The sequence below is a fragment of the Sturnira hondurensis genome, unplaced genomic scaffold (genome assembly GCF_014824575.4).
Source record: "Sturnira hondurensis isolate 20B ecotype Veracruz unplaced genomic scaffold, ASM1482457v3 Scaffold0023817, whole genome shotgun sequence".
Taxonomy (NCBI): Eukaryota; Metazoa; Chordata; class Mammalia; order Chiroptera; family Phyllostomidae; genus Sturnira; species Sturnira hondurensis.
Window position 1 is genome coordinate 8,742,657 of NW_028096448.1, and position 19,723 is coordinate 8,762,379.

At 45.1% G+C, this 19,723-nt stretch overlaps 1 protein-coding gene across 1 annotated transcript in view; it reads right to left on the reverse strand.

Moving 5' to 3' along the window:
- The window catches only part of MBOAT1 (membrane bound glycerophospholipid O-acyltransferase 1), a 104,201-nt gene extending 89,882 nt beyond the window's left edge, over positions 1-14,319 (reverse strand). Inside the window, exon 1 of the mRNA XM_037037904.1 lies at positions 13,915-14,319. Within this exon, the coding sequence (XP_036893799.1) occupies positions 13,915-14,265 (351 nt within the window). The 5' untranslated portion in view covers positions 14,266-14,319. The remainder of the gene's footprint in view (positions 1-13,914) is intronic.
- Between the last annotated feature and the right edge of the window lie 5,404 nt (positions 14,320-19,723).

A 19,723-nucleotide genomic window follows, 5' to 3' on the forward strand; every position in this document is an offset into this window, starting at 1 on the left:
CCCCACAAAGACAGTGGGGTGTGTGTTGTATGGGTCTTGGCCCGGGCAGCGAGACAAAATGTACAAAGACTCCCTTGAGAACTCGAGTTTAGAGGCCTGAGTTCGCATGCCCTATATGGAAAAAAAAGAAAGAGATAAAAGAAAAGAAGAAATAAATCCAAGGCAGTAAATAGAATTTCAGCGGGGCTGGCTGGGGTTTGCTCCCAGGTGCCCCAGCAGCAGACACCACAAAATCTCTCCAAAGATGTGTGCTTTAAATCCTGGCCTCTAAATATTCCCACAGATAAAGTACAACGGAGCATGAGCACCACCAATCAAAAAAGCACCAAAGGCCCTTGAAAATGAAGGAAACCCGCCACAAAAACACATATGATTCCATTTACATGAAGTAGCCAGAACAGGCCAGTGCACAGAGAGTGAAAGTAGGTCAGTGGTCGCCGGGTTTCAGGGAGGAGGCAGGAGGCAGGATTTGGGAAAAAGTGGGAATTGCTAGCGATATCCAGTTTCTTTCGGGGGGACGAAATGTGCTAAAATGAGATTGCAACAAAGGTCACACAACATTGTAAATAGACTAAAAAACACTGAATTGTACAGTTTAACACACAGGATCCTGGAATAGAAAGAGGACATTACTGGAAAAAAAGGATGAAATTCAAAAAGTCTAGAATGTATCTAATAGTTACAGATCATTGTTGATTTGTCAGCTTTGACAAATGCACCACAGTAACGTAGGATGTCAACACTGGAAGAAATGGGTGAGGCGTGTATAAACACTCCGTACTGCCCTGGCCGGTGTGGCTCAGCTAGTTGGAGTGTCGCCCCAGGAACAGAAGGGTGGCGGGAGCAGAGGGCAGGGCACAAGGTGGGGGAAGCTCTCTCTCTCTCTCTCTCAAAGCAATGAAAAAAATTTGCTCAGGTGAGGATTAAAAAAAACGTAATTCTTTGTACTATCATTACAACAGTAAATCTAAAATATTCCCAAATTTTAAACAAAGGTTTTTTTCTTAATTATCAAAGAATGTGAGACATCTACTGTGAAGCAAAGGGCAGTTTTTAAAAGCTGTGCGTGTTTTTTTCTGAAAGTGGTGTGCCCCATTTACAGTGACATACCAGCATTTTAAGGTCTTCATGGGGGGCTACGGCATGATGTGTGGCTTTTGCCATCTCGAGTCAATTCTTTCACCCAAGTGCACTTCCTTTTGTTAAGCAATCTTCAGTCTAGCTGTTCTCATCACCATTTTTCTGGTTCTTTTTTAACTTCTCCAATTCTAGCAATTGGCAACAGAGAACCAAATCTAGATACAGATTACTCTCATTAACGTTTCGGCGTTGCCAAGCTCACAAGAGCTGGCTGACTTTCCCGCAGCTCTCACAAACCGTTTCACAGCCCGCTATCTGCCTCCGGCTTCCCTCTGCAATTTCGGCTGAGACGCACAGTCGTGGAACATTACCCGTTATTATGATGAAACAGGGCCCCACCCTAAATCTTGATGAAATTATTCTTTTTCAATTTTACATTTTGCCCTTCTTTCAAACTCAGATAACACAACTGGCAACTAGATAAAGATATGTCCAAGGACAGTCTAAATCCCTCAGTTTGAGGATAATTTACACATAATTCAATTTAACTTTTGCAACTTAGTAAAGGTAACTATCAAAGTGAGGTAAATGTTAACTCAGTACATCTCAGGTTACAAAAATAAATGTTAAGATAGTCTTCTGCAATACCTTTTTTGTAAACTCCCACGTCCAGGCCTCATATTTTTAAAAAATTTAAAACCTTTTTAAATTTTTAAATTTAAACATTAAAAAAAATTGCTTCCTTTTTGCAAAATGGCCTACAGGTAAGTTAACACATTGTTTTGAGAAGAATGGGCAAAATTATCTTTTACAGAAGGATGTAAAAACAGTTCAACATCCCTAACACACAAGACATACCATATTTTTCAGACTATAAGACACACCTTTCCCCAAATTTGGGAGGAAATGGGGGTACATATTATAGTCCGAATGTAAGTTACCTGGCTCATGGGGAGGGGGCGGTGGTGGAGTGGGGTTACAAGTTATTAAATATTTTACCACACTTTTTGCTTCAAATTTTTTTTTCCTATTTTCTTCCTCTAAAACCTTGGTGCATCTATGGTCCAGTGCATCTTATAGGCCTAAAAATATGGCAGATCTTCTCTATGCAGTCTTTTTGTCAGAGTAAAGTACCCAAACCTTAAGGCATTCTGACCCTACTCCAATAAGAAAGTAAAGGAAAAGAGAAGACTCCAGAGCTTCGAAGTTCAATTCACTTCCGCTACACTGCACCGAAATGCACACTGCCTCGTTGGAAGAAATAAGAAAGAAAAATATACAGGTGCAATCCTTTTAGCTATGTTAGCCATATCCACTAAAAAGCAGAAAATAAAGAGTCTTGGTTTCTGGCCTTTACCCTCCAAAAGTGTTCTTTACTATCTAAACCAAGCCTTCCTACTGTTGAAGATCCTGGAATCGGAGAATTTAAGAGCTAAGTAGGACTGAAAGAGAATCATTTCCAGCAGGGGAATACCAAGACTCCTGGAGACCAGGCTAGGCAGAACAGAGCCGTTTTTACCCAAAACACAGGGGACGGAGAATCTTCAATGCCCTCCTGCCTAAACCCAACGTGTGTGTCTCTCCAACTGGGGGGAAACTGGAACACCAGTCTCTGCCTCCTGCGAGCTCCGTGCTCCCCACCCCATGTGCCATGGTGAGTGGCCCTCACTGCTCTCCATATGCCCGGAGAATGTGACCAGAGCAGGTGGTACCAAGGTGGGAAGACCCCTCCCCAGGTCCCTCACCCCCCACCTCCATCACCAGCAGCACATTTAGCCACAGCTAAGCGACAAGTCAGTTCCTGGAAGCACAGAAACAGAAGTCTCAGAGAAGGCAGAAAGGAAGTCGGATGTCACAAGAGCTCTGCATATGCAGATATGGATCAACCTCTAAGAGTCACTGTTATCATAAAAAAAATTTTAAAGACACGAGTGGAAGAACTGTACACATACAACACTTGTGTCAGAAAACAGACAAAAGGATTCTGGTTGCCTATGCCACAGCCTGTCTCTGAGAGGGCGCCGTGGCTGCCAGTGGGGCGGGGTCTGGGCAGCTGGAAAAGAGGGGCTGGGGACACCAGCCTCTCATCACATCCCCTTTCTGCCTTGTGCCGTTGACACTAAGTACATACGCTACCTAGTTAGAAAACGAATTTTTAAACTGTATCTATATAAAATAAAAACAAAAAAATTATTTTTTTAGTTTTTCAATTAAAATAAATAAATATTTAAAATAAGTAAAATACACACAACAACACAAAGCAAAGACAATGCCAGGGAGAAAATTTTGTCTTGGGAACAAAGATGCCTCAACCCAGTGACACTCGCTGCTAAACTACTTCATGAAATTTCACAAAGCGACTTCTGAATTTAGCAACTTCCTGCGGGCCTTAGCAACCTGCTGCAGCTGTACGCCTTTGCTGATCCTGTCTCAACTTGGAGGTACAGAATGATGAGTGAGACAAAGGGGGGCCTGGATTGGGGTGAGGGAACAAACCAGTCTTTTTTTTATTCCTTGTTAGAAATAAGAATTTAGAACCACCTGAATAAAAAACTTCGTTCAAATGTACCCCTGCTCTCTTTCAACTTAGACTATAACCTGAACTTCTACTGTGATTTGGTAACTAACCAGGGAGGGGAGTGCCTGTGATAACGTGACGGCTGGGAAACCCCCAGCACTATCAGCCCAGGTATCTTCATTTAACATTGAAAACCACTTCCATGCTGCTGTGAACTTCCAGAACCATTACTGCAAATCAGATCAGTGCTTCTAATGCAGAAAAGACTAACCACTGATAATTTTTAAAAGTTACAGCAGAATTTCCCCATTACAAAGAAGTCAGTAAATGATTGACCAAATGCATAGTTCTTGTATTAAAAAAAAACACACATTACAAAAGGGTTAATGAGGTCACCTTGTGGCAGGTGGTCACGTTTCCCGATTAGTGGCCTATTAGTAAAGCACGTGTCTAACCAGAGTAAATGACTTGAAGTTGCTTTTCCCACTGATTCCTCCTCACCCTCCCACTGCCCTGAAACACCACTGGAAACTGCCATCAATAAGACGGCAGCAAGTTCTCCCTTTATCTTGTTTACTGAAAGGCTGGACTTACTTAAAATAGAAAGCTTCTGAGAAGCACACAACCACTGTTAGTAAATTATACATCTTGATTTCTTTTTACCAGTTGCTGCTACAACAGATATTTCCAGATTGCATTTCCTTAGATATAATCGCTCCACGAAATTTTTCTTTATATGTGGAATTTTGAGGCCAGGCAGGCCCAATGCTTGGAGCACGTGGGTATACGGCACCTTTTATACGTGGGGCTCCCAACTGCTAAAGGGAACTTCCACATGTTGTTCAAGCAAACCTGAGATGACTGGTCCAAAAAATGATATTAATATCTGCATATGTAATCGCATGGGATACATACATCAACCTCACATAATGAAAACAGGAATGGAGTATTTAATATTTAAACAACCCAAGATAAACATCTAGCTGTCCGAAATTTGGCCACGATTTAACTTTCAAATCAGAAATTAGGCCTATTCCATCTGAAGTGTAGGTTCCAAGTAATAAACGGACCTAACCGGTTGGTAAAAATAACTGGCTCCCAATTTTTTCTTAACTTAGTCACTCCTTCCAATGCAAGAATGTAAATCAAATTCTACTTCAATCCAACAAACATTAATTTAGTTCCTACTCCATACCAAACACACCGAGATGACTAAGATTCACCACCCACAGAGAATGTTCACCTTTCCTCCAGTCTCGGCATTTCTGCTCAAACAGCTTCTTCTTCCTAGAGTATTCTGTCTGTCCCACCGGGCCCCTCCCCAGCACCTTCGCTTCCTCCTTCTCCTTCAAAAGCAGCAGCTCCCAGGAAGTCATCCCAGCACCTTCTCAGGAGAGCCCCACAGGTGCCGAGGCCCTGTGTTCTCCGGCAACGGCACCTGCACACGGCCCCAGGAGCGTCAAGTACATGTATTACCAGGTTTCCGGGTAAAACGGTAGTAACAAGTACTTCCAGGCTTGCCTCCCAGAAGGCTCAGGTCCTCATTAATCTCTACATCCTCATTGTAGCCCAATATTTGGCCTACAGCCCTCAAAAAGCAAATACAGTCCCGTGCCGTTTACAGACAGGAATCCATTCCGAGAAATGTGTTGTTAGGTGATTTTGCCATTGTGTGAACATCATAGAGTTCACCCAGACAGACCTTGATGGTATAGCCTACTATTCACTCAGGCTATATGGGATAGCCTGCTGCTCCCAGGCTATAAGACTATACAGCATGTTATGGTACAAAACAACACGGGATTAAATCAAGCACAAGAAAAATGATGCAATGAAAATATGCAATAAACATGAGATGTATGAGGCACAATGTTCTACAGCAAACTTTAAAATTTTTTTAAATTTTCACCCAATATGTTTTTAAATTGATTTTAGAGAGAGAGGAACAAGAGAGCGAGAGTGAGTGAGAAAAAGAGAGAAGCACCAGTGTGAGAAAGAAATATCCATTGCTTGACTGCCATATGCACCCCAACCAGGGATTGAACCCACCACCTGGGTATGTGCCTGAACTGGGAATCCAACCTGCAACCCTGTGGTCCAGGGGATGATGCTCCAAACGAACTGAGTCACCCAGCCAGGGCAGCAAGTTTTTTTACAAGTAGAAAGAGTGCACTCCAAAATAACGACAGAAAGTATGTCATAGCAAATATATAAACCAGTAACATAGTCATTGTGCAGTGCATCATCAAGTAACATGCACTGTACAAAACTGTATGTGCTGTATTTTATACGCCTGGCAGCACAGCAGGTTTGTTTACACCAGCATTGTTTACACGTGAGGAATGCATTACACTATGACGTTACAATTGCTACAAAGTCACTAGGCCTTGAGAATTTTTCAGCTTTATCATCGTCTATGGGACGAGGTGGTTGACTGAAAAGTCACGTGACACAGGGTGGTGGCTGAGATAACAAAGGCAGAGCAGTCGGCTGCGTGCCTATCAGCATAACCATTCCATACACAGAGGTTTTGGTGTCATTGGCCAGAAAGGCAAACCAAGGTCAAGTTGTGAAGAACACCTCTTGTTCCACAACAGGAAAGCGAAAGCTCCAGGACCCACCAGGTCTCTCCTTGAAATGCCAGCAAGTACATGGCTGCACCTTCACCCTACCTGTCTTCCTTTCAATTATTGTCAAAGCAAGCCACCAGACTGTGACACCAGCCTGACTGGACTCGCCAAGTCCCTACAGCAGAAACTGCTCACCCCACTGTTCTGAGTGCAATTCCCCCTCCACCAGCCCTATCCTTTCAGTTCTGTGGAACTGGGGGTTTATACCTCACAGTACTGCCCTGAACACATCTTACCCTTTGATGTTCCGGGGCTGTTCTGCAAACCACCCTCCACCTCCCAACAGCAATCTCTTCAGAACCACAAGGAACGTTCTACCACACCTGCAGTGTGGTTCCAGGAAAGATCAAAATGCTCAGGGTCAGCCACTAGCCTTATCACATCTCTGGGACCCCAGAGGGGGCACTGCTGCCTGCCTAGGACCCTCCCACTCATCCCGGACCCTCATGCCCAGCAAGCAAGTTCCACTTCCCAACTTGAAGCTGTGGGCTACGCCTGACTTCCTCAGCTTCCTCCTGGGCTTCCTCCTCCTCCTCCTAGACTACTAATGTTCCCACTGTGACCTCCCTCCTTTTCCACTGCTGACCTCCTTCTCTCAGCTCTCCCTCAGCTCCACCCAAAACCTCCATCTGCTCAGCTCTCCCCCTTTGCCTTTCACTGAGCTGGAGAATCATCAGCCTGCAGGCATTTTCTGTCATTTTACCACTACAATGGGGGGGGGGGGCAAGTATGGAAAAGAACCTCATTTCTTCGGACCATTTCTCTTCCACCATCTTTATACAAAATCTTTCCTCCCCTCAAACTCTACCCAGACTCCTTATATTAAATGAGATGCTGTCCACAAAGCAGCTGTCTGTCTGTCTGTCTGTCTGAGGGCAGAGCAGGCCCTACCCTCTCTGGTCCTTCTTTACACTGTCTGACTCTACCAACCTCCACCACCCTAGAGAGTTTGGGTCCTGTGTTGTCTTCTCCACTTCACCTCCCCGGATTCAGCTGGGCAGCATCACTGTTTAATAGGACAATTCATCAAACCCCATTTCCCCGGGCTAAACCAAGCTGACTGGCACCCCAGCTCCCATATGCCTACCCTGACTTTTCGCTGTGGCCCAGAAAAGCTTCACTGTGAATCTTCTCCTCCAGCATCCCAGCCTCCAGCTCCCTCCCTCCCTCTGCACCTGCTCCTCAAAGTCCTTCAATCTCTGGATAGTTCTATTTTCACTTTCATCATTTCCAACTATTTGCCAGGATCTTTCTTTCGACACCCTTACTTCTTAACTTTCCAACAGCCTTCTCTGGAAATATCCAACTATGTGTATTACTTTCGCTCCTCAAAGAAGCTGCTGAGTGACAAAGGTTACATGCTGACACAAATTCCTGCGTCTAAAAATCTATGGCTTTCAGTGGGTTGATTACACCCATTAAACTGCCTCTGGTCAGTTCTTCCTCCACTCAGCCAGAAAGACCACTCTAAACCCTCACTCACCCTCAAGCCCCTGCTCCCCCCATGCCTGCATGCTCCGGCCACACCCCTGCAGCACACTGCAGAATGGAAATCCTCGCACAGACTAAGCCCTCCAACACCCTCCCTCTGGTGGGAAGCGGTGGCTCTAAACTTCAGCTGGTGTGAGACGAACCTGCGGTGCCCCTTCACTCTGATACTCGGATTCATTAGGTCTGGAGAAGACGCCCAAAACACACATGACAATAGATTCTGATGAATGGTAGTCCACACACCACACTTTGAAAAAAATTAGTCTACAGCACAGGTCTGCAAAGTCTGGCCCTTGGGCCAAATCCCACCAGCTGCCTGTTTTGGTGTGGCCTGCATGCTAAAAATGTGTCTTATACGTGTAAAAGGTTAAAATAAAACAAGTGAAGAAAATTCCACAACACCTGAAAATGATATGAAATCCAAATTTCAGTGTCCATAAACAGTTCTAGGAGCTCACAGCCGTGCCCCATTATTTACATCTTACCTGGCAGAGCTGAGTGGTTGTGACAAAGACTATAGGGCCTGCAAAGTCAAAAATATTTACTGTCTAGCCCTTCAGAAAAAGTTCACTGGCCCCTGGCCTGTGGGATACCGTGTAAACCCCTCACCAGAGCATTTCAGCTTCCCGGTGACGTGAGTCCTGCTTACCCCTCCGACCTAGAGTCCTGTGGTCCCATGACTGCAGCCACCGCCCGCTGCGTGGGTCCTCGGTTCCTGGAACGGAGCACACACACAATTCCATACTCCATGCCTCTGCATGCGCTGTTCTTTTTCACCAGTTTGCCTGACAGATCTGGCAATTTGTTTACCTGGAAACTTGGGTCTTCACCCTTCAGGACCCAAGTGCTGCTCCTCCTCACCTGAGAGATGCTGTGTGAACCATGCCTCATCTCTTTCAGCTGTGCTTGATTGACTTGTACCCCAGTTATCCACCCAGCAGGGGTGTCCAACCTGCGGGCCTCGGGCTGCACGTGGCCCAGGATGGCTCTGAATGCAGCCCGACACAAGATTGTAAATTTACTTAAATTTGAGATTTTTTTTGTTTTCATTAGTATTTGTATATTTACTATGTAGCCTAAGAAAACTTTCCTTCTACCTGTGAGGCCCACAGAAGCCAAAAGGCTGGACGCCCCTGGTACAGCAATGGTTCTCAAACTTTCAGGCACGTCGTTAAATCATCACCAGCTGGGTCTGTCTCCAGAGCTTCAGATGGGGACACCAGGCAGAGAATGCAGTGGGTATGCCAAAAAGTCTGTATGGTTTCTTCCATAAAATAAAAGATACATTTTTCATTATCACCAATAACTTTATTGATTTGTATATTTTGAGTATGTCGGCTGTCTCCTGCTACTGGCTTCTAGTGAACAGAGGCCAGGGCACTGCTCAACATCTTCCAATGTATAAGGCAGCCTCAGCAAAGACTTATTTGGCCAAAATGTCAAATCATACCAAGAAACTTCATAAGCCACGTTTAACATGTTCAATCAGTCACACTGCCCTGGCTGGTGTGGCTCAGTGGATTGAACCAAAGGGTTGCCTGTTCAATTCCCAGTCAGGGCACATGTCTGGGTTCCGGACCAGGTCCCATGTTGGGGGCACACGAGAGGCAACCAACTGATGTTTGTCTTGCATGTCGATGTTTCTCTGCCTCTCTTTTTCCCTCCCTTCCCCGCTCTTTGAAAATAAATAAAATCATTTTTTAAAAGGCTCTATTTAATGAAGTTTTATAATGGGTATCAGTAATACTGGCATATACTGTTACTAATGATAAACATTTATTGAGAGCCTACTATTTCCTTTGAATACAAGAAAGGATAAAACGTCCACCTCATAAAGACTTTAAATAAGTTTGAAATTCAGCATATAAACCCAGCAAGATAACTAACAACATAAGGCACCAACCACTAAACCAAATGTAAACCACAGGCATGGTTTGACAATCAAATGTCAGAGGTAAACAGTGAGCCACAGGCATCCTATGTGTCCGACGGCTTTCCCTTCTCTGTTCCACCCGAGTGCCATCTACAAACCTCCGTCAGCACCTGCACTGCTCTGCGGCTGTACTGCGTTGTACACTTACACGGGTCCTCTGTCCCCCCTACTGGTGTGGAAGCTCTTCCAGACAGGAATGATCTGATCTCGACTTTTTTTTTTTATCCTTGGACTTTACAACCTGGCCAGGTACCTGGCACTAGCAACGTCAAATAAATATTTAATTGAGTTAACAATGACTATGGAATGTGAGCTGAGCATTTAAGGAAGGGCAAGACTTAGATATGAAAAGAGTTGAAGGCTGGGCTTTCCAAGAATGTGCAAGGGAACCACTAGGGTGATTAAAAGTTCCAGGCAAGTAAAGGAACTCTGTGGTCACAGCCACGCCCACCTCCAGCCCACGCATGAAATAATCCACCAACCTCCTGTGGGTCTCTCACCTATCCAGAGGGCCAGGTTTTTAGAGCTGGTCTTCACTCACCCTGCCTTTTAAATTGTAACACAAGCTTACCCTTAATAGTCCTAAAACTTTGCTGCTTTTATCTCAATATCGTTTTCTACATTATGTCCTGGTCTATTTTTCTCATGTCCCTTTTTCTGCTGATTAACTTAGCAAGGGAGGGAGGCGTAAACAAGCAAACCAAAAAACTCCTAATTTAACACTGACTTGATACTTTATACAAACACAAAGTTTGGGGGTACCAGGCAACAAAAATAGCCTTGGCACCCAGAACTCCCCCACCAAAGTGGAAATTCCTCAAAACCAGGAAACGAGTTTCAGCTTCCACAGCTCCTAATAGTGCCACGCACCACACAGATTAATGAGGTCAGCATCTCATCTACCCCAAGTCCGTCCTGCAGACTTAGAAGGCTTTGGTTAAAGTCAGATCGTGTCACACTCCACAACCAAAACGAAGTGGACAGGACATGAACAGATGATTTATTTTTGAAGTTTTTTAAACTTTTATGTATTGATTTGAGAGTGAAAGAAATAAACATTGCCATGTTCCAGTTGTTTGTGCATTCATTGGTTGATTCTTGTATGTGCCCTGTCTGGTATATAATCTATTACCTCGGCCTATGCAGCCTTGGCATAGGAGGATGATGCCCTAACCAACTAAGCTACCCGGCCAGGGTAACATGCGCAGATGATTTAAACAAGAAATAAAAACACTCATCCTCCACCCCTTGATTCCCCCTAAATTGGAAAGAAAGGTTCTTTCTTTTCATACCCTACCTTGCGTAAGTAAAGCTTTATATCTGACTAACGGTACAAACGGCCACAGCTCCGTCCTTGCTGGACAGGCAGGGACTCACTATTTAGAAATCAGCTCTCAACACACTCGTTGGAGAGGTACCTCCGGGAGACCCTAAGTCATCACTCATTTCCTACGCTCTGCCTGAAGTGCTGTGCTCTACTCGTTCTCATTAAATAAGACGATTTTACATTGAACACCTAGAAGAGGGTGTCAGGCTAATAAAAGTCTCTGGAAACCAAAGTCACAGACTTTTTTCCTCCATGTGGCCACAAGTGCACACAGGCTTTCCCCAGGAGTCAACAGAACAGGTAAATGGAAGAATCAGAAAAAATAATAATAACAGCGGTTGTCACTCACATAGTAGAATGCTCAACAGATATTTCAATTTTTGCAAATACTAAACCACTTGACAAAGGAACACCCAAAGCCAAAGAAGTTCTCAGAAGTGCATTCAATTCAGAAATTATAAAGGTACATGTGTGATGTGAAGTCATTTACTGGGGGAGGGGGGGGAGGGGAAATCAGTGTCCTTAAGAGGCGTATGAAGAACAATTTGGGTAATTTGAGGTGTATGTTTTATCATTTTTTTACCATATCGCAGGCCAATAAAAGTCACTCTTTAATGCAACAGGAGCAAACACTGATCAAGGACTGTGCTCCTGAACTGCCCTCCAGATCAGGCCCTCCCTTTCTTTGCCCCACTCTGTGCCCAGGGAGGGACCCCTGCAGACCCAGCCACCCTGGGTGGGAGGGTGGAAGGGGAGAAGGGCTGAGGTTCTCCATCTGCTCCCCACCCCATCCTGGCAGGGGTTGGGTGCGGCTCTCCCTGGGCAGTGACAACAGGACTTCCTTCCCTTTGCCCTACAGCTCCCCTGTCTTGGTACCTGAACATCCTTTCTCAGTTTCCCTAAAACTGTCCACACTCCTCTAAGTAATTCATTCACGTTTCTCCATAGCAACCCGGTGAGTTGAATTTTGTTTCCTGCCAGGACCCTGTCTGATACAAGGACTTTCCTCACATAGGAAATTTTATATCTACATAAAATTTCTCACCTCCAAAATGTAGGTCTTATTGCATCTCCCACTTTACACACGAGGATACTGAGGCTCTAAGATGTGGTCACACAGGAAGTTTGCTGATGCAGCAGGAATTACACCCAGATCAGTCTGACATTTATGATCATTAAAAAGCCCTTGAAAGTGTGAAGAAGACATCACGCTTGCAAACTCTCAAGCCACCATATATCCTCAAATCACACTGTTTATGATTTGGAATGTTTCCCTGAGTCTAAAATAAGCTAGCTGGGGCACTGCCCTAGAAGAGCTTCTGTCACCAAGTCATTCCGATTGGACCCTGCTGGAGGGAGAAGGGGCTATCCTAAGATCCAAGAGACCACAGGTGCTCCTTCCTTGCCCAATGCCCACATTCTTCCTTCAATCATCCCAGAAATCCTTAAACATCCATTAAACCCCCATAAGGCCCTATATATTTTTTTATAAATTAACAACAGGGTTCTTGGCAGAAACTTAGGGCATTTGGAGATGGGGGTGCATGCAGTTAAAAAGCACTGAATAACATCATACTGGCACCTCCCAGTCATAACTGGCCAGGTTCCATTAACAAGTCTCTTTCCACACACTAGGCCTCAGTGGATTCCTCTCTGCACCTGTGCAGAATAGCTTAACACAGAAAATGCAATTAAAATAAATTCTGATGGGGTGGGGGGGGCAGATAAGTACAAAACAAACTCCCCATAAGGAAATTCAGCTATCAGTTATATTCATTTCAGGGCTAAAGACTGCTGTTATTTCTGCCTTTGCCTAGGTCGCTAGGTCCCTCCACCCTCACTACACACGGAGGAGTAATTCACAACAGCACAAGGTAGGATTTGATACCTCTCCCGTGTTCTAAATTCACTTGGACTTTGCAACTGATAAGAAAGCAATGGTGAGATCAGATAAGGTTCTGAATCAGGTCTTCAGAGGAAACCAGGTAGAAGGTGGGTCAATAAATAGTATCTGAGTAAGGCAACCAGCCGGCTCTCACTTCCTCATAGCTGAAAGAATGTGAGTGGAAAGGGCGGCAGGTGTGCTCTTGTTGGGAAAAAAAAATCACTAGTGAAAGACAGAGGAAGAACCCCGGCCAAATACTCAGCATGGAACAAAACAGGCAGGAGTGCAGTGGGCCCTACTCCAGCAGCCCCACCCGATTCCATTTAAATCAACAAACACCTGTTGACTCAATACTAAGCCCATGGTGGATCTAGCCTCTAATGCCTAAAGCAGACAAGAAAAATGAATACGTCAATCACAACCCTCTGGAAGATTTCCTACCAGGAACTGCGGTTCTTTATTGCCACTTTCAATTTTCATGGTCCCAGATGATATACAAAAGTCCAAGTAACTTCAGCCGCGCCCCTTCTTCTCCCACTAACCTGTCCAACTCGGGAGCCCTGGGGAAGCCAGTGTCCTGCATCCTTCCACCCTGTCGGATGGACATCACATATGGTACAAAATAACTGTCATCTTGATTTAATAAGTCTCACTGCTGAAGTTTAAAACTTAGTTCTCTCATTCAAAATTGAGAGGCTAGCCTCTAAATTAACCAAGTGTAAATTTTATGTAGAATCATCTACACTAAAAATAATGACTTCACTGATGGGAGAAACAAGTAATTCACCTATCAAAAGACTTTAGAACTTGGTAACAGGAAACAAGGCAACCCAAAACTTTTTTATAAGTTCTTTCGGAACTGCCGTGCAGAGTACATCAATATTTTTCACATTTACAGGAGAAAAACAAACTCAAAAGAACTGCCCACCTGTCTGGTTTGTAGCTGTAAAGTCTGCTATGCGGCGGGGACAGAGGGGGATAACATAACCCGCACAGACTCCACGCTCGCACCGACTCGGGGAGGGGACTCGCGCCCCGCGCCGCACTCACCTGGTCCAGTGGGATGCCCAGGAGCTGGCTGAGCGGGTGCAGGCAGGTGGAGCCTGTGGTGCGGTAGGAGAGGCTGGACGGCAGCTCGGCTGCCATCCCGCATCTTCGGGAGGCGGCTGCCCCAGCCCCGGCACACGCCACACCACTCCGCGCCCTCCCGCCGGAGTGCTCCTGGGTGGCCGCCCGAGGGGCAAGCGACCTCCTCGCTCGCGGGGATCTAGCGGCGAGGCCGAGGGACTCGATCGGACGCCAACTCCCGGGGCGCAAACTTAGCGTTGGCGCCACGGCCAGGGCGCCGTAGGAGGGCCGCGCCGAGCACGCCGCTTCCCGCTCCCTCCTCTCGGCGCTCATTGGCTTGGCTTTGGGGGCCGCCGGGGAGGAGGGAGGGACGCAGGAAAGTAGGGACGCGGAGTCCGGCCCGGAGCGCCGCCCCGCCCGCCCAGCCCAGCCCCGACCCGAGCCGCAGGGAGTGGGAAAGCGATGCCCGCGGGCGCGCTGCTGGCGCGCCGCCGGGGAGCGGGAGGCGCCTGTCCTCCGCGGAGCTCACTGTCCCCTCGCTTCGCAGAACGTCATGCCCTCCACCCACAGCACCCTGACGGCCGCCTTTGTGGCTAAATCCCCGCCCCTCCCTATTTACTCACTCGCCCTGCTCCCCGTTCAGTCTCCCGGTAGGATTTCCTGCGCTTTCCTTTCAAGCTTTTTCTCCCTCGCAGTCCTTGCTGCAAAGGGTTAACATGCCAGTGGCTGGAGCCCAGGGAGAACCCCGCGCAGCGAGCCAGGGCCCCAGCACCCCAGACTCGCCCTCTTTCTTGAGTTTCATCACCAACAAACTGCACTGAACTTTAAATGGTCAGACCGGAGTTTCTCAACCTATGTCCCCTATCGAGGGGCAAAAGCAGTTCCTACCACCACCCCTTGTCACCGTGGAGATTTTAAAGGGCGCCACCATCACCAGATGACAATCTCACCACACACACACAGACACACACAGGTATATGATTGAAAATTAATTATACTACACAGGCTCACTAGGCACCACCGGGTGTAGAAACTGACCAGAATTGAAGCACTGGTCCTCTTATCTTGAGCAAGATAACAGCTTGAGCGGAGTGTTTGAGGAAGCAGGGGCTTGAAAGCACTGTTTAAAAAAAAATCAGCACAGATGTAAATTGCCACAAGAAAAGTTCTACTGATACTGTAGGACAATTAACATGAAAAGAACTATTAGATGGCACAGTGTCAAGAGAATAGATAAGTTACACTGTAGATTATTTAAATAGGCTCCTGGAGAACTGGATCTGTTCTGAAGATTCGTAAGAGATGCACCATGAACACAAGGCTCTCTTTTCCTTCCCCTTCATCCCTGTTTCCATCCTCATTAAATTGCAGATTCATCATCATAATTATTATATGCTAGATAAAACTTTGTTAGTGTTGTTTCATGTACCAGTGACAATCACCCAGGTGGTAGTTATAATCTCTCCAGATAAGAAACCTGGAGCTTGTACAGTTGAGAAACTTGGGTTTATTTAGGGAGGTTCAGTAAAACACATCTGATTCCCGCGCCTGGGCTCTGAGTCGTTACAATGCTTTGCCTCCTCTAAAACAAAGCACTGCTCTCTTTATCAAGAGGCCCACCCACATACCTGACGTGGGCCTGTCATTGCAGTGGACAGGCACTATGTTCACGGTTCAAAACGAGGTGGCAGCAGGATGCCAGAGGCACTGGGTCTCATCTGTTTTCTATCTGCAGTAGACTCAGACTTGATATCAAAGTCAGGTCTTTAATCTTCCTTCTGGGAGACTGAACGACGCTCAGAAGGCGAAGTCATCCAGAAGATCCAGTGCTCATCCTGATGACTGGTCTAAAATTAAAGGCCAGACAAAAAGATCTGGAAAAGCTTCTGGCCTGTTTCAGGAAGGCAGCATGACACCATGGATGGATAAATCCTCAACACCAGTCACATGCCAGACCAGGCCCTAAACAGCAAAACTGAATTAAAGCAGTCCTCAAAGTTTCCAAAGGCAGAACCCCTCAAAAAGATAAAATTGTAATGATACAGTCTGTCTAGATGCAACCAAAAATAATCACTACAAAACCATCAACAATGATATGACCCATGTAAAAATGGAATTGCCATTTTAATAATACCAAATGTGTATGTGTTGAAACTATATGCTCACAGAGTGTATTCATTTAGACCATCCTTTTGATTCTGAGAGTCAACAACTCTCTGAGGTTGGAAGGGCAGGTGTCATCATTTTATTATCATGCCATCATTCTCTCCATTTAAAATTTTTTATTTACTTTTAGAGAGGGGAAAGCAGGGAGAGAGGGAAAGAAACATCAATGTGTGGTTGCCTCTGACACTCCTCCCCACCTCCACCCCCACCCCAGAGACCTGGGCTGCAACCCAGACATGTGCCCTGACTGGGAATAGAACTGACAACCTTTGGTTCTCTGGCTGGAACTCAATCCACTAAGCCACACCAACCAGAGCCATTCTCTCCATTTTTATGCATTAGAATACTAATTTCTGGTAATGTGCAGCTAGCTTATATAGCTAGTAAACAGCAAAAGTAGGATTCAGATTTGGCTATTCCATTTTTGTTTGTATTATACAGAAATCTTTTTATTATGCTAGGAGTCCACCTTCAGGAAAGCTGCAGAAATTGTTGTCTGCATAGGACATTAAATTCCATGCTTAACATCTGAGAGCTGATCTGCAGAATGTTCTAAATTGGTCCACAGTAGGTATCACTCTTGCTTTTTAAGCACTGTCTTTAAGCATTATCCACAGAACCTTAGGGAATATAGATTTTGCAGTCAGTGCTCAGTTTTTTAACATTTTAGCCCGACCACTTTGCATTTGCTTGGAACATATATTGCCACCTACCTGCATAACATTTTTTAAGGTCGAGATCATTGTTTTTATATTTGTACATGTTCTGGAAATGAAGAAATATAACTGAACACCAGCCAGAGTTAGTTATTACTGCTGAGTAATAGCATGTTTTCCTAAGAATATCCATCACTTGGTCATTCAACATAAATCAACCCCAAATCAGCTCAGCATCCTAACTTACGTACATACATCAAGGAAATGCTGATGTGTCTAAAGACAAGAGAATCAGCCCTGGCTGGCGTAGCTCAGTGAATTGAGCACAGGCCTGCAAACCAGAGGATCGCGGTTCGATTCCCAGTCAGGGCACATGCCTGGGTTGCAGGCCAGTTCCCTGCAGGCCAACTCCCAGCAAGGGACGCACGAAAGGCAACCATACATTGATGTTTCTCTCCCTCTCTCCTTCCCCTCTAAAGATATATAAATAAATAAAATCTTTAAAAATAATAAAATAAAGACAAGAGAATCAAAGATAATACACCAACCTCTGAAAGAAACCAGTTATGAGAAATGCAAAGCAGAAATCAGTCACTGCTAACTGAATGCAGCAATAAAGTGTGCTAACAAAACTCCTTTAATTAAAAATACTAAAAACGATATATATAAATACGATTGTGTACAACTTCTAAGCGGTGAGGACCAGAGCCTAAAACGTAGAAGAGGAACAGATAGTGAAAATACAAAGAACCCAGCCTTCAGAGCAAAACAAAAGGATCTGCAAGTTAATGCTGCCTTTTACTGACTGGCATTGTGACTCTGAGTGAATCAATTAACTTCCTCAAATCCCAATTTTCTCCTCTATAAAATGGGAATAAGGATTATGATCTCTTGGGGCTGGCATAAGAACTGAAGGAAAGGTTACATATGAAATAACCTATCACAAAGTAATTGTGCAAAATATATTAACAGCATAGCTAAAGCCTACTCTTTAGGAACTAACATTTTATTTTATTTTTTGACCCTCACCCAAGGATATGTTTATTGATTTTAAAGAGAGAGAAAGGGGGGAGAGAGTGAGAGAGCGCACATGAAAGAGAGACATCAATCCCTTGCCTCAGTTCATGCCCCACCCAGGGATCGAACCTGCAACCGAGATATGTGCCTTGACAGGGGATCCAAACTTCAGCCTTTCGTTGTTTGGGGATGATGCTCCAACCAACTGAGCCACCCAGCCAGGGCTGACTCTATGGTTAATTTTGGTCTTTTGGGAAGTAGATCTTCCTAAAATATATCCCCACATACTTAAGTGGAATTAGTGCTCATAACTGAACTTCTAGTGATGAGATGGACATTATTGCAAACAAGGACCATCCTGCAATAATAAAGCACAGACTCTCCATTGATGGTCAAGAGTCTGCCCTTGCAGTGAACTACCCCCAAAGAGGTAAGCTTTCTCAATTACTGTGTCTACTTTCTAGTTTTCAGTCTTTTGCCCTCATATTTCAGTTGTCACTGTCTTGCCTCCTACTTTTGTTCTGTGATCTGGGGAACTCTACAGATTACTGTAGAATCACTAGGCTTTGAAAGCTGAGTGCCTAAGGAGTTCTTAAAGAAGTGAAGTACTTCAATTTTAAGTAAACACTATGCTATCTTGGATATTCAGAAGCTGTTTTTCCTTTACTTCCTGTTTCTTTGGCTGGGTTCCAAATACATAGTTACCCTTGCCAAAGAAGTGTCCCATATAATAAAGTGTGATTGAAGATAATATTGGAGAATACAGAGATAGGCAAAATCCTATCTGCCTACGCTGCCAGGATTTTCTGGTTGGCTGCGGTGGGGAGCTGGTGTTGAGAGAGAGAGAGAGAGAGGGTCTAGCCTGATATCCCTGGAGACTCAGGTATCCAGGGCCACCCCCCTCCACCCTCCACCCCTCCCATACCACGGGCATTGCTGCTGAGGCCACTGTCACCTTCCGCTTCTGGGAGCGCCATAGCAATAACCCTTTACTCCAGACCATATATTCATTTTGGAGGCGACTTGGAATGTCCCTCGACTTTTGTATTTTTAACCCCACTCCTCACCCTCCATTCTGCACCCTGGCCCAGTGAAAGTGCCAAACACAACAGTATTTCAGAATGAATGGGTGGATGGTTTCCTGGCAAACAGCGCAGCCAATGGGACGCGTGACTGTCTCTTCTTTTCTCACTGAAGTCCTCATGATCCAGATTGTTGTTCAGAGCCTGCGTGGACTTCAGTCAGCACATTGCACTGGGGAGCCCCAAATGCTGAGTACACAGTCTGTGACTTACAGGACCAAAGTAGGTATTTGCCCGTTGCCTGGGTTCTTTGCCCATACTCTAGCTAATGTGCTATTTCTGCAACATAGCAGGTACTGTCAATTGTCAGTCTCCAAGAAAAGGGCATCACCCTTAGTTGACCACAAGGCATTTTTTAAACTTTTTTATTAGATTTATTGGGGTAACACTGGTTAATAAAATTACATAGGTTTCAGGTGTACGATTCTATAACACATCCTCTGTATACTGTACTGTGTGTTCACCACCCCAAGCCGGGTCTCCTTCCGTCACCATTTGACCACATGGGATTTTTTGCGTGCATAGTGTGCATCCTTTAGAATTAGCATTCCCCAGATCCACTTGGGGAAACAGTGTCTTTGCTCATGAAGGTTGACTCAACATTCAGCAAATATATATTGAAGAGCTATTATTTATAAAGCATTCTTCCAGGTGCTTGGGAGACACATCAACTTCAAACAGACAAAAATCCCTCCTCTGCTGGAGCTTACACACTAATAAGAGAAGGAATAAACCAAAAAAGTCATATTAACATGTCAAAGATGGTAAGTGCATAGAATAGAAGGAAGGTGCAGCAAGGTGAAAGGTGAATGGGGGCAGGATACCTATGTTGCGGTGTTTAATAGGGTGGTCAGGAGAGGCCTCATTGAG